At 52.8% G+C, this 14,852-nt stretch overlaps 1 protein-coding gene across 17 annotated transcripts; it reads left to right on the top strand.

Annotated features, from left to right (window-relative positions):
• The first annotated feature begins 3,905 nt into the window (after positions 1 to 3,905).
• On the top strand, positions 3,906 to 13,972 carry LOC141732520 (von Willebrand factor A domain-containing protein 5A-like). Of its 17 annotated transcripts, none has more exons than XM_074561614.1 (19): positions 3,906 to 4,152; positions 5,008 to 5,134; positions 5,255 to 5,313; positions 5,655 to 5,902; positions 6,008 to 6,230; positions 6,587 to 6,729; positions 6,869 to 6,998; positions 7,431 to 7,558; positions 7,831 to 7,919; positions 8,359 to 8,503; positions 8,828 to 8,907; positions 10,007 to 10,118; positions 10,452 to 10,616; positions 10,741 to 10,844; positions 11,199 to 11,380; positions 11,560 to 11,763; positions 12,269 to 12,492; positions 12,701 to 12,827; positions 13,032 to 13,972. In XM_074561614.1, the coding sequence occupies exons 3-19, from the start codon at positions 5,265 to 5,267 to the stop codon at positions 13,109 to 13,111; spliced, it is 2,433 nt and encodes an 810-aa protein (XP_074417715.1). In that variant the 5' UTR covers positions 3,906 to 4,152; positions 5,008 to 5,134; positions 5,255 to 5,264; the 3' UTR covers positions 13,112 to 13,972. The 17 variants fall into 17 exon arrangements, with proteins under 17 accessions (XP_074417715.1, XP_074417721.1, XP_074417712.1 ...); XM_074561611.1 differs by having other exon boundaries at positions 3,970 to 4,152; positions 5,235 to 5,313; positions 6,884 to 6,998; XM_074561610.1 differs by having other exon boundaries at positions 3,970 to 4,152; positions 5,235 to 5,313.
• Positions 13,973 to 14,852: the final 880 nt, after the last annotated feature.

Raw genomic sequence — 14,852 nt, 5'->3', positions numbered from 1 at the left:
ATCTGCTAAATTATCTGGCAAGCCAATGGCATTCTCTTCTGCATGAGCATGCAGTTTTCCTGAATTTATTCCTGTTCATCCCATTGTTTAAACATTCCGTAGTCTAATTGCCCCTGAAAATTTCTATCACCTGTCCCTCTCTCCATTGAGCCAGCTATTTTCAGGGTTCATGTCCTGAGGAAACTGGAGGTCAGTGGGACCAGAGTAAAAGATATCACTTTCTTTAATAGAGATTTTTTTCTTTCTTTCATCAAAAAAGACCTTGAAATTGTTTTGCAGTGGTGACGAACATTCCTCCTGTTTCTGTGCATAGTTAGTACCAGGTAAAGACAGTGCTAATTAGAGCAGGCAAAGGCTTTGCAAGGAGAGCCTTTGACCCTGCTGTGGGCTGCGGTGACAAGAGAATAGACTGTAATAAGAACTATCTTATTCCCAGCACATGAATCAAAGTTTGACTATGGCCACTTGTTGCTTGGCGACAAAGATACTTTTCCTCTCTCTGCCTTATTCCCTCCAGGATATAAGCGGGGCTAATTTCCTTTCAAAACACCTTCATTTCTATTCTTCTTGTCATGCATAATTAAAACAAATGACAAATGAAAATTATACTGTACTTATTCATTGAAACACATCTGAGAGGCCCCTGATCAGCTACAGGATGCTTGCAACTCTATGGGGAGTGGCAGAAAACCACACGCAGAGCTCATTATGTCTGTCAGCATTTTAATGAGCCCCGTGAGGAATGTGGTGCTGCCTCCCTGTTACTTTGTAGCTGTGGCAAAATCTGGCAAGCTGCCTTGAAGAAATGACAGGCAGAAGCAGAAGGAAAAGTTACTTGGAGTTTAATGGAGCCCAGTGTGAGATGCGAGACCAGAAACGTAATTGGACAATGTGCTCCCACCAGGACTCATCAGAGCAGAAACTCACAGACTTTGATTACAGGCAGCACAGAAAGCCATAGACATCTCCTGTATCAAACTTCCCTTACAGAAGTCAAACGGCAATCCCCAGGTGCCGGGAAGGTGGTCCTCTCAGTCAGCAATCTCCACACACGGCACGTGGAAAGGAAATGGCCATGGACCCACCTCTCCAAACCTGCCCTTCTGAAACACTGGCAGATGCAGGGGTTCTGCTCCCCAGGCTTCCGTTATAACGATCAGCCAAGACACTGTGACTGCAACACACACTGCTGACACATTCATGAACCACAAGCCACCCTAACTCACAGCTCCCTCCTTCCACCTCGATCTGAGCCATCTCTGGATTCAAACACCTGCAGTCTTAAATGTTGCACCGCAGCCCCCATCCTCTGTTACATTTGACCTTGAACATCTCTTTCTCTGCTCTGTGAGATCAAAACCATGGGCTTAATGGCTTTTCTTGATGTCATGTATCCCACTACCTCTTGCCAGAGCTCTGATAATGCTCCAAGTAAGGACCTACAACAGTCTACTTTATGGTGTAAGAACAAATTCCAGCAATGTTCATTACCTCCTTGTTACAATGGAGATAAAAGAGACTGACCAAATGATCCTTTGGTACTGCCCTCTGCTTCCCAAGTTTTGCTCCCTGCAACTCACGGAGAACACTCATGCTGTCACCATCACTGAATGAGCACTTGTTCACTTCTTTGGAGTGAAACCTCAAGTCTACATCACAACAAAGGCAGAATATGGACTTGCAAATAGTTTGAGATTCCCTGGAGTACCCCACCTGGCATCCAACTGCATACTCAGAAGAGTGTGGTTTTCTTATAGTTTCTACATCATATTTAGTGGCCTGATGAGAATGTCCAGGTACCCCAGGGCACCTCAAATGTTTGGACAGATGAACTGACCTCTGTACAGCTGTATTTGGCAACCCAAAGATGGGCATAAATTCCAGAAGCCAAAAGGAGTTCATTCCATCTTCGCTGCTGTAATAGTCACAACTAGACTACAAGAACTGGCCCAAGAACTATCTTTTCGATCTATAGTACAACAAAGATGATATATCAAGTCTGAAATAGTCATGTTTGCTCTAGCTGGAGTCCTGGAGAGAGAGAAACACCTCCAGAAGACAACTCTTTCCACATGTCCTGGAGACATCCCTTGCCACTATACTCATCAGGCACCTTTTTCTCCGCTACATGTCTAGATTTGCAGCATTATTATTTTTCACATGTACTGTGACTGACAGAGTCCCTCTAGATGCACAGGGTGCAACCAGGGTGTGAATCACATAAGTTTTCACTCCATTCCTGAATTCCAAGTTCCAACCGTCCACAAGAAGGCAAACTTCATTCACTCTTGGGCTAATCCACAAATTCCCTCTGTGTTGTGGTGAGACTCTCCAGCTTGCTTGTTTCAGGGACTATAACCACAGACAATAGGAACAAAATCTCATTATTTGGCTCCCTCTGCAGTTCTCCATCAGTAACGCAGGAAGTCTTGCAAACCCAGACACTGCTGGTTGCCTTTGCACATCATAACTGTTGAAACAGTTTCCTGCATGTTCCTTGTTCATCCTTTTACAACTAATGTAGCAATAGAAGGGACGGAGTTAACTTTCCCCACAGCAGCCCTCACAATGCTGTGCTTTGTAGCTAGAACTGTGTTGATAACACACCAGTGTTCTGGCTACTGCTGAGCAGTGCTCGCACAGCATCAAGGCTGAATGTCCCACGCCCTACCCCTCCGTCCCCAAAGGCCAGTAGGCTGGGGGTGGGTTGGGAGAGGACATTAGCCAGGACAGCTGACCCAGTCTGACCAAAGAGATATTCTATGCTGTATGACATCATGCTAAGCAATCAAACCTAAGACAAAGGAGGAGGAAAGGGGCGCATTCGTTATGACGTTGTTTGTCTTCCGAAGAAACCAGTATGTGTACTGAGCTCCTGCTTCCCGGGAAGGGGCTGGACATCGCCTGCTGATAGGAAGGAGAGAATAAATATTTTTTTCCTTTTTTTTCCTTTGCTTCTGTGTACAACCTTTCCTTTTGCTTTATTAAACTGTCTTTATCTCAGCCCACAAGTTTTTCATCTTACTGCACTCTCCCAGTGAGAAACAGCCAGGATGTGCTCTGGGAGCAACACATCTGAAGTCCAGTGCAATTTGGCCCTTCGAGTGTCTTGGTGCCCCGATGAGGTGGGTTGTCTCAACCAGGGGCTGGCTGCCAGGGAGGCATGTGCATGGGGCTGGCTCCTGCACGGAGAATGGAGATGGAGCTTCCCAATACAGCAGATGAGAGGACACACCCATGTCAAAAGTAGGTATATAAGCCTGAGCTGGTGTGCAAACTCTCCCCATTCCTCAGCTGGCCAGTATGTTGGGTTTGCTTCTTTGCAATCGACCGCCCAATTAACGGCCTAGCATTATTCAGCGTATGGCCCTGAGCCCAGTCTCCAAATCTGCAGTCGGTGCTGCAGGCCTGGCAAGGGGACAGGTTCCTGGTGGGACGAGTGCCACCTCCTCAGCCACCCAGAAGACACCGCCCTGGTTGCAGAGCCCCCTTGGCAGCTGCGGCCCATTGCACCGGGTGTGAGGGCAGAGCGGAAGGGCTGGGCAGAGCCCCTTTGGCCAGGAGCAGGCCTGCAGGGGCCTCTGCAGCCCCTTCCTCGGCTGTGCCCGGAGCATCCTGCGCTCGGGCGCGGGCGGGGCGGGGGCGCGGGTGCTCCCGCCGCTGCAGCAGCTCTTGCCGCGCTCCCGCCCACTCGCCACTTTGGCTTCCGAGGCGGAGTGAGGGGTCCAGGGACCCCGGTCAGATTCCCTCCACCGGGGCTGTCCCCTCTCCATCCCACAGCCTCCCGGCGGTGTCCGCTGCCCCCACAGCCCCCAAGGGAACCAGTCGCCCCGGTGCCGGGGAGGAGGTTTGCAGCGATCCCAGTGCCGATCCCAGTGTCTCCGCCCCCCTGCCCCTGCCTCCCCGCCTTCCCGGACGTCTGTCTGTCCGCCTGCCCCTCCGCCTCTCTCTCCATCACAGCCATCCCTCCTCCTTGCGTAGCCCTGCATCTTCCTGCCAGACCGAGCATCTCTCTCTGTCTCTGCAGCCCTCCCCCCTCTGTTCCCATATCTCGTTCGTCTGCCCCTTACCCTCTCTCCCCCTTCCTCTTCCATCTCTCCCTCCATCCGTCTGATCGTCAGTCCGTCCCTGCTGACTCTGGCCTTGATTCTGGTGAGTGTCTGCTTGTTTGTGCTTCGTTTTGTTATTCTGGCCTTATTCTCTGTTCATTGTCCCTGTGCGCTGAGGAGAGCTCGCTCCTATTCAATCCATCCCTCTCTCCATCCCTCACCCCTACTCCCCCAAGGACGTACACCCTAGTTGCTCTGTCTGACCACCCTGTCAGCACAATGGTGGGGTGGGGATTTTTCTGGTGCTCCCCACCCTGTCACCCCAGAGTGAGAAGGGGGGAAATTGAGGCAAATGCGTCTGAACCAGAGAGATCTATGTGGATGGGTCTGGAGTGGAGGGTGGTCCCTTTCACCTCCTGGCACTTGGCTGGAAGACAGCCAGATATGACTTGAACTACACCCTCCCCCTCATGCCTTTCTGGGATTTGCTCTGCAATCATGTCCTGGCCTCATTTCTCTCTCCATCATGTTCCTCTTATTACCTAGACTTTCAACCTGCCCTCACAAGCTACTCCATCAACATATCCTCATGTGTGCGGTCTCCTGTGCAGCTACATTGACACAATACTGTTAGTGATGGGTACCTGCTCATCTCTTCTGAAACGGACCCCTCTGCCTCTCCATCTATCCATTTCAACAAAAATTCTGATGTCTCACTGCCCATCCATCTTTCCCAAAATGGACCTTGTCTGCCAGTCTGTCCGTCCAGCCATGGATGGAGAGCCATCTATTGTTCATCCCAATTCAGTCCCTCCCTTCCTTCCTTCCTTCCTTCCTTCCTTCCTTCCTTCCTTCCTTCCTTCCTTCCTTCCTTCCTTCCTTCCTTCCTTCCTTCCTTCCATCCATGCACTCTTGCTTTCACACCTTCTTCCCTCTGTCTTCCCTTGCTATTCCTTAGTTCTCTTCAAGATTCTCCCATGCTGGGGGTGGAGTCCAGACCTCTTCAATGCAGAGATACTCCTGGTGACAACCCAGTGCTCATGAACAGGGATTCTGGACCCCTGGGTTTGCTTTGGCTATACATGGTGGGTTGGGGCTTCCAGCTACGTGTGTAGGACAGGAAATGACAAGGAATCTTCACCAATGAGGGGCTGACATGGTTTCTGTGGATCTCTCCTCTTACAGAAGAACCTTCTTGTCTGCAGGTCTCCAGAAATGTGGCATCAGAGCTTTGGACTTCTAGGAAAATCCTACGCCCATGACAGTGAGCTGGGGATCAGACAGCTGAGGGACATTTTGGTGATGGGAATGCTCCCAAGGGGGGACAAAAAAAGGAGGACTGTAGGCAGCTATAGGATGAAACAAGGATGAGAATGGTCAAGAACTCTACAGGAAATGGGTGGGGACCAGAGATATGGGGAAAAAGGGAAAAAGGGGAGTGGAGGGCAGACACTGTTTGCTGGTAGGCTCACAATAGACCCTCAGTAATGTTGGTCACCTAGTCTTGGTTTTCAGAGTGGGAACAGCCACATAGTTGAAGCAGCCCCAATCACCTCCTTGTGTCATTCATGTGTGCTGATGGACAGGTTGCATCTCTCCCAACAGCAACAGGATCCTTTTTCCTGGGGAAGTGGCTCCGCGTACCCCTGTACCCAGTATCTCTGTGCAGTGCTGTTGTAGATGTTGCTATCCAGGATTATGTGGCTGATGTGGCTGCCGAACTTATCTACCAGAATAAGAGTCAGACCTCCACGGAAGTCCTCTTCGTCTTCCCCCTGGGCCCTCACATGGCCATCTACTCCTTCCAGGCCCGCAGTGAGGACGCCAAGGTCCACGCTGTGCTGCAAGATGAGGTACCAGCATCCAGGGATGAATGGGCGAACCACCACAGGGGCATGGGATGAGCAGCCCATGGCCTGCCTGGTGATCAGCTTTCTGTCCCTCCCTGTCCCTCCCAGGTCCAGCAGCCGCACGAGGCTACAGGGGGCTGGGAGAATCTGGAATACCTTCGGGATCAGTCTGAGTATCCAGGCGAGGCATTTGCCTGCTTCCTGGGCACCCTGTCCCCTGGCAGGGAGGTGGTCGTGACCTTGCGCTACGTCCAAGAGCTGCCACGGGAGCCAGATGGAGCAGCCCGTTTTGTGCTGTCACCCACACTGAATCCCTACGGAACACTCTATGGTGAGTGACCCCACAAGGAACCTGCCCTCCCAGTCACACACCCCACAGAAGGATCACAGGGTCCCCGTGTACTTTATGAACAGACTTGATGCAACTTCCCTTGGCACCCACAGGGGGACCCATATTGGTTCCCCATGCAGCCCCTGAACAGATTCACATATTCTTCCTTGTGCCCCATGTGGGGATCCACACCTCCCACACACATTTCCCATAAACAGACTCTTGGACCCCTCCATACACCTTATTGACAGCCCCCAATTCTCTCCACATGTCCTAAATAGGGGTGCAAAATCCTGCTGCGCGCACCCACACAGGGAGAGCCTTTGTGCTACCCCGGGCCATGTTTCTCCTTGCAGTCTGGAATTGTCGCACTAGCAAGCTGCACTACAGCCTGCTGCTCACCGCTAGCCTACAGTCACCCCGTGGAGTGGTCGATGTCCAGGCCAACTTTGCCCTCACCCCTTTGATCTACACTGCCCAGGACCACAGCACTGCACAGGTATGTCCTCCTGCGTGCCAGGATCCCAGGGGGAGCTGGGGAAGGGTGTCTTCACTGAGAAAAAGGGGATGCACTGGTGTCAGGGCCTGTGCTCCCGGCCAAATGCTGGCTCTGGTCCCCTCCTCCTGTGTATTACCAGGCACCCCTTCTTCAGGTCTCACTGGCTGGCAGCCCCCAATGTCATCATGATTTGGAGCTGCTGGTATATTATGGAGACCCCACTGCAGTCAGTGCTGTGGTGGAGAAGGGAGACCCTGAGGCCCCTCCAGGTGAGTACAGCTGGGGAGGAAACATGGAGGCACCTCTGGGTTGCAGCAGGCACTGGGGCACAGGGTGACACTAGGAGGCGAGGTATCGTTGGACACTGGGATGGGAATAGTGGGCATTCAGATGGCATAGTTTGGGTCCTGGTGCTCCAGGGTGGGGTGCTGGGGACACTGTGGTGAGCTATCAGCTATAGCAGGATGCACATGTGAGGTTCTATGTTAGGTCTCACTGGGTAGCTGTATTGGAGACACTGGATTGGAATACATGAGGCACTGGGCTGTGCAATTGGTGGACAGTGCAGTAGGGTATTGAGGTACCAGTGTAGGGCACCACAGGCTCTGGGATGGTGGAAGCCCAAAGCACAATGAGAATCAGTACCAGAAGGAGGAGGGAGGTCCTTATCTAGCCTTCATCCCACCCCATGCCTCCTCCAGGCTCCCTCCTTGGTGACCCCATGGTGTTGGTGACGCTGGCACCCAGCATCCCTGAGGCAGTGCCTGGGCAGCGCCAGTCTGGAGAGTTCATCTTCCTCCTGAACACCACATTCCTCGAGCATGCACAGGTACCTCCTCAGAGCAGGGACCAGGATGGGGTGGAGGAGCAGGCTGAGGGGGAGCGGGCCAGGGCAGGTGTTTATGCAGGGACAGAGGCATGAGGGGGGATTGGTGGGGCCTGAAAAGGGCCTGAAATAACTTGTGTGACCAGCAGAGTTCAGGGCACTGGCTTGGGTCACCCAGGAGAGACCAGAGGCTTTAAGAGGACCAGGCTATGGGCCAAGGCACCTGTACTCCTTACAAGTGCCTCCCAAGACCTGCCTGCTGTGTCTTTCCACAGGACTCCCTGCTCTTCCTTCTCAAAAGCCTGCCCCTGGGCTGCTACTTCAACATCTACTGCTATGAAGAAACCTCTGTGGGCATCTACTCGTAAGCAAACATGGCACAGGCTGGGTGCTATGGTGCTGGATTGGGTGCTGTGGGTAGGGCTTGATACTGTGGGGCATGGTCAGGTGCTGGAATGGGTGCTATGAGGAAGGGTTAGATGCTGGAGGGCACGGGTGCATGTTCTGATGCTGGATGGTATAAGGCAAGGCTGGGTGCAGGAGGGCTCGACTAGCTGCGGGAGGGCAGGGCTGGATTCTGGGGTTGTCCTCTTTGTGGCATTATGGGACAGCACCTCTTGGGCTTCTGCTGAGAAGAGACTTGTAGGAACTACGAAGCCAGGTCTCTGGAAGAACTACTACGGGGCGGGGACTTGCAGAGGACCTTAGGGCATAGCTGTGGGAAGTGCTATGGGACAGGGTCTCAGGAGCACTAGGGCCAGCACAGAGCAATGTGCTCTCCAAACATGCTCTGTCCCCTGCAGGCAAAGTGTCGAATATACTCAGGACAACCTGACCGAGGCCATGCGGCGCATCCCCTCCACCGGCTCCAGTCTGGGTGACTCCAATCTGCTGGAAACCCTCCGCTCAGTCTACAATACCCCTCGTCCCCACCGCCATCCACGACAGGTCTGGGTACAGGGGCATGGAGGGGTGGAGGGGCAGGTGTCCAAGGGGAGAGAGAGAGGACACAGGAGTGTGGGTGGAAGGAACCACCCAAAGTACACGGTGGTCACAAGGGAACAAGGATGGTACTGTGGGTCGGGGAGGGGGGAATGGAGAGGTGGGTCTGTATCTTTGGGGGTTTCTGCCCCTGAGTGGATATCTCTCCCTAGGGTACTCTCTCTACAGAGGGTCTCTCTGCTGGACCCCTCTCTCCATTTCAGGGGCCTGCTCTCCCCATTTGGGGGTCACTGTGCCAGACCCCCACCACTCATGTCCCCTGTCTCTCAGCTCTTCATCTTTATGGCTGGGCTACCCCCTGATGTGGAAGCCATTGCAGCTGAGGTCTGCCGTCACCGCAACAGCCACCGGTAATGGAGACTCGCTCCCCAGTCCTCCAGTCATCCTTTGCTTGCCCAGTCATTTCCATCCCTTCCATGCTTCGTGACCAGCAGAAGTAGGGAGGTGATTGTCCCCCTGTACTCAGCATTGGTGAGGCCACACGTTGAGTAATGTGTCCGGTTCTGGGCACCTCAATATGAGAGAGATATCGAGGTGCTGGAGCGAGTGCAGAGGAGGGCAACGAAGCTGGTGAAGGGCCTGGAGAATAAATCTAATGAGGAGAGATTGAAGGAGCTGGGACTGTTTAGTTTGAGGAAGAGGAGGCTGAGGGTAGACCTCATCGCTCTCTACAACTACTTGAAAGGACATTGTCGAGAGGTTAGTGCTGGTCTCTTCTCACAGGTAATTAGCGATAGAACAAGAGGGAATGGCTTCAAGCTGCAACAGGGTAGGTTTAGACTGGACATTAGGAAAAAATTCTTCACAGAGAGAGTGGTCAGACATTGGAATAGGCTGCCCAGGGAGGTGGTGGAGTCACCATCCCCGAATGTGTTTAAGACTCGTTTAGATGTGGTGTTAAGGGATATGATGTAGGGGAGAACTTTGTAGAGTGGAGTTGATGGTTGGACTCGATGATCCCAAGGGTCTTTTCCAACCTAAATGATTCTATGATCCCTGATGAGGGTCCCTGTTCACTAGTGCCTGTCCCAGTCCTTGGGTGCCTCCAGTGTCCCAAAGACCCTTCCCACCCAGCACAGCTCTCCAGTGCCAAGCTCCCATGTGGCAGTCTTTGCGTACTACTCCCACAACCAAGGCACCTTTCACAGAGTGAGCAGGGAGACTGAGGCGCAGGGCTTGTACACCCTGATGTGTCCCTAAGCTCTCTCTCAGCCCCACTAGACTCACCCCAGCTCTGCCCCAAGTCCCAGCTCTCCTCTGCCAGCTCCCTGTCTAACCCCAGCTCCAACCCCAGGCCCTCACTCCCTGCTCTTCCTCCTGCCCCCTTGTTCTGCAACCCAACTTTGTTCTTCCAGCTTTAACTCCAGCCTGTGTCCTCCAGCTCTACTCCACATCCTTGCGCCCACCTCTGGCTCTCATTTCTGACACCTTTCCCTGCTTCCCCCATAGGTGTTTCTCCTTCTGCTTCTCTGAGGACAGCGCTGCCCTGGCTATGGCCCTGGCCAAGGAGACAGGGGGTGAAGCTGCCTACGTCTCCTCTGACAACAGGAGGAGCTTTGTGGTAGGAACCCAGGAGTCCTGGCTGGTCCCCCTCTATTCCACAGGCACACTGACTTCCAAGTACCCCAGCACCTGCACTGCCCACACACAGTAGTCAAGACCCAGCTGCCCCAGGACCCCAGGCACTCATTTTCCCTGACTCTACCCACACTGAGAACCCAGGTGCCCAGGCTTCTACCCCACTACAACCCACAGACATCACTGCACCCAGGGAACCCAGCTGGCACAGGTTACCCCACACATTCCACTGTCCCCCAGAGACCCCCAGCATCGGGGGACATGGGCTGAACCCTGGTGGAGCTGCCAACTGTGGTGTCCTGCCCTCTGTCGCCAGGTGCTGAAGTGCCTGAAGCAGGCCCTCAAGCCAGCAGCTGAGGGAGTCTCTCTGAGCTGGACCCTGCCCCGCGGCCTGGAGGTTGAGGTGCTGGGGGGCACTCCTCAATCCATCTTCCAGGGTCAACACAACCTCCTCTATGCCCAGATCCATGGACAGGCACAGGTGAGAGCTGGGCCTACAGTTACCTTCCAGTAGCCTCCCAGTAATCTTTCAGTAACTTTCCAATATCCCCCAGTAACCATCTTGTGTCCCCAGTAACCTCCAGTAGCTTCCCATGTGTTCACAGGATACAACAGTGGCCAAAGGGGTCATGACCTTGCAGTACAGCCTGGATGGCCAAGATGTCACTTACACCATTGAATTCCCCCTGTGCCCACAGGGAGATGGCCGGTGAGAGCCCGTCCTAAGGGAAGATGCATGCATCCCCCACATTGCTAACATTGACTCCAGCTGAGGAGGAGCCCAGATAGATTACGCATTCCCACCTTCCACACACAATCCCAAACTGGCAGAGAACCCAGGTGTCCAAGCATGCCTCCCTTCCCTGATTTGACCCCACAGTGGTAGGACCCAGAAACCTGGGCATCACTTTCAGACAGACAAGGACCCAGGCGTCCAGGTTTCCCCTCTGTCCATCCTCAGCCCTGAAGGGAAAGAATTCAGGTGTCCAGGCTCTCTCTCTGTCCACCTTCTCCTAACATGAAGATAAGCCAGGTGGTCAGGCTCACCCCATTCTGTCCCCAGGCTGGCTGGGCATCGTCTGGCTGCGAGGTGCTTGATGAAGAGGTTGTTGCCAGAGTCTGTGAGTGGGTCAGGGGAGGAACCAAGACATCGTGCAGTTGAGATCAGCCTCACTTCAGGGATCATCTGCCCCTTTACCAGCTATGTGGGGGTTCGCACACCACAGAGGGTCACCTGGTACCAAAGTAAGGAAAGACATTTCTGGGAAAGAGCTGGTGGGGCAGCTCCATGGGATGTTTTCATTCCACTGGATCTGGAACCCCAGCCACAGGGCACCCCCAGTCTTGCGGGGTAGGCCCCGTCACCACCAGGTGCTTCTTTCCCATCTGTTTAATTCAGCCCCTTGCCCTCTTTGCTCTCAAAGGGCCCCTGGCACTGTTGCCACCCCGCCAGTCACTCATCCCCTGCCAGATCGTTGAACTTCGTGGCTCCAGGATCTCTTCCTGCTATCCTAAGAGCATCTGGGTCCCACCTGGCTGGCTGACAGCGGTGCGTGCATCATGGCTTGCCCTCCGTCAACTTACCCATGACATTGCTGCCCTGCCCCAGAGGAGAGCTTGCTCAAAAGGTATGGGGCCTTGACCCACATGGGAGATGTCGGGATAACCTAATATCTTATAGAAGGGTTATGCTGCCATGTCTTGCCCATGGCATGGAAACCAATGAATTTTGCCTTTACCCCTTCCCTTAGTTACCCTTAAACCTGCAAGTCCTTCAGCAAATATCAGACCCAGCTCAAGGACACCCAGGGATGGGGCAGGGATGGTGCTGGATCATAAATACACGTTTGGATAAAATGTTTTGGGAGAGTATCAAGGGAGGTCCTGGGACATGGCTTGGAAGGAATGACAGGAGAATAGGCAATGACCGAGGTTGGAGATGAGTTAGGGGTGTCCAGAAAGAGCTGTGGATGGGTCTGCTCTGGGGACGTACAGGAAGGAGCTTAGACTGCAGGTAGCTGCCTAAAGAAGAGCAGAGATAATGTTCTGGAGCATTATTATTGCACAGGGGAGTAGAGAGAGGTCAGATTCCTGTCATTCTCCCAACCTTGCTGTTCACATCTCCTCCCACAGCATGTAAACCACCACCACCACTTTTTTCTTCTCTCAAGTATGTGGATCCCATGGAATTTGGTTTGTGCTCTTCAACTTTGTGGCGATGGTGCCCTGAAGCCGCTGCCAAGTGTCAGGAGCTGGTGGCCCTGCAGAATGCAGATGGCTCCTGGGCCCTCAGCTCAGGACTGGCCTCTGTGCTAGAAGTTGATGAGGATGAAATCAAGGGAAAGATGCCTGATGAGGTAAGGGGAGAACCTCTTACGGTGGCAGCATGTCATCCTGGAGCAGTGGGAGCCCATTGGCTGGTGGCAACACTGGCATCCAAAGGGCAGACAGAGAGGAATGAAGGGATCAGAAACCAGAAGCCACAAAGGAAGGGGTGGGAAGCAGTGAGGGGGCAGGGAGGATGCTCAGCACTGCGTGCTAGTCTCAGTTGTTGTTCTACTACAGGTCATGGAGCCAAGCATCTGGGCCACAGTGATGGCTGTGACGTGGCTACACAGACATGACGAGTATTACCAAGACCTCTGTGAGCTGCTGGAGGCCAAGGCTGTGACCTGGCTGTGCAGCCAAGCTGGTGAGTCTTGATGATCCTTCTCCTGCTGATCCCCACAGAACAGCCTCCTCCATTCTCTCTCCAGTGGGACCTGCCTCACCCCTTTGCAGGACCACAATTTCCTGGGGGCAGGTGAAGGAGTCCTGTGTCTCCATTCTCCTTTCCATTTGTGGAGTCTCCCTCCTGCCTAACTTCCCTAGTGTGCCTGTCTCTCTCTGACTGCAGTGTCTCAGCTGGACAAGTGCCTGGAGACAGCCAACACCCTCCTTGGGAGCAGCGTGAAGCCAAGTGTTTTCAGGCTCTGAGCTCAACACGTGCCTGTGCTACAGATCAGCAGCACCTGCAGAGATAAAAAGGGCCAGAAAGTATAGCCTAAATTCACCTACCATGCTGGGATACCACTATTGCTACCAGCTGCGATCTTACATTACAGATGAATTCTCACTGCTTATGTCTTATACCAGTTGGGCTGAACCTGTAGCATGCCGAACTCCTCAAGAGAAAGCCTCTAGTTCAGAGCCTCCAGCGTGTTTGGTTTGGATGGAGGTGGGAGTGGGAAGGAAGCATCACATTCTCCAGTGGTTGCGCTTCCTGCATTTGGCTTTGGCAAAATGGGCTACTGGCCTCCACAAAGGTGGTGCTTAGGGAGATGGTTTAGTGGTGGTTTTGGTAGTGTTAGGTTAACAATTGGACTTGATGGTCTGCAGGGTCTTTTCCAATGCAAATTATTATATGATTCTATGGTTTCTGTCCTGACGAGAGACTGCTGTGCACACCAGAAGAGTGTTTAGAGGTGTCAACGGCAGTGGCTCCCAATGAAGGACTCCTGCTGCACCCCACTCACCGAACTCTTCCCTTTACCCCATAAGGTCAGGCTGTGTCAGGAACTCCCGTATCTGCGTTGCCATGTAAAACAATCATTTTGGAAGTAAAACTCTCATCCGCATCAGTCCCAGCCCATCACAATGTCCAAGAGAACTCATGTGGGGCGAGATTGATTTGAAAACTAGTAGTATGTTGGAGGTGGAACAGCAGGAGGTTTTGATTAGCAAACCAGTCATGAAATGTACCACCTCCTGCCCCAGCACCCTTAATTCATGGGTCTCATGCCGTGTTGGCAAAGTCTCTGATTCATTTTCCAATAAACAGTGAATCTTCCCTAAGCCAAAAGGTGCAACATAGTCTTTATTTCAGTCGGGTCTATGATCCTTCCTTCCAGGGGCCGTCTATAAGTCACCAGGAGGGGCACGAAAGGTCGCTTCCCAGAGAGCTGTGTATTGTAATACAGTGAATAAGGGACTGCCATTGCTCTTGGAAGAACATAGATCTGTTCTAGGTTAGCAAGACAAGAGTTAAGGACATGCCAGGCTTTTTCTAGACTCCTTTTGGCTTGAACTTATTTCAGCTTGCTCTTAGAGGTACCGGCTGTAGCAACATTTGCCCAGCAGATCGATGACTGATATCTAACTTATCCTAGCTGTAACAGAAAAGTTGTCAGGTGATTAATGTCCAACTTGGTTTTAGCTTTAACTTTTTAACTCCATTGGAGCATGCGACTCTGAAGATAAATGCTGTTCTCCCTTTAAGCTTCATCTCTGCTATCTGGAGCAGACACAGCGCTAATGTCTGAGTGCATTGGCAACCCCCTCCTTCCCTGGGCGTCAGTGGGGAGACAGAGGAGTCACCTTCCCCAGAGATGCAAATGGGATGGGGCTGAGAGGAATGTCCCTGCCACACTTCTTGGGGTGCAGAAGGAGGAAAGAAGGGCATTGGGGACCTCCCATTTTGGAGAGATGAATCATGGCTGTGAGGAAGTACTGGTAGCTCAGCTTACTTCAGCCACCAACAAATGCATTGTTGACCCAGGGACAGGTTTTGGCTTCTTCCCTCCAAGATACTTCCAAGGGTTGATCGAACTTGGTCTCCATGGCCTGGAGGGAATACCAGACTCTGCTTCTTTCTCCCCATTGACCACTGGCAGAGGCTGAAAAGGCAACCTCAGTCAGCCACGGCCGCCTAATTCTGAAGGAGTCAATCCTACTTTAG

Source organism: Larus michahellis, chromosome 18, assembly GCF_964199755.1.
Source record: "Larus michahellis chromosome 18, bLarMic1.1, whole genome shotgun sequence".
Classification (NCBI taxonomy): domain Eukaryota; kingdom Metazoa; phylum Chordata; class Aves; order Charadriiformes; family Laridae; genus Larus; species Larus michahellis.
The sequence above is the reverse complement of the archived record's forward strand: the minus strand, read 5'-3'. Positions and strand labels throughout refer to the sequence as shown.

What these genes read in the sequence shown, in the direction of transcription:
- LOC141732520 (XM_074561608.1), top strand. Translation starts at nt 5,027, where the DNA reads ATGCTGGGGGTGGAGTCCAGACCTCTTCAATGCAGAGATACTCCTGGT. An exon ending in AAAATCCTACGCCCATGACA is followed by an intron (nt 5,314 to 5,654) that starts GTGAGCTGGGGA and finishes CTCTCCCAACAG; the next exon opens with CAACAGGATCCTTTTTCCTG. An exon ending in ACCTCTGTGGGCATCTACTC is followed by an intron (nt 7,920 to 8,358) that starts GTAAGCAAACAT and finishes TGTCCCCTGCAG; the next exon opens with GCAAAGTGTCGAATATACTC.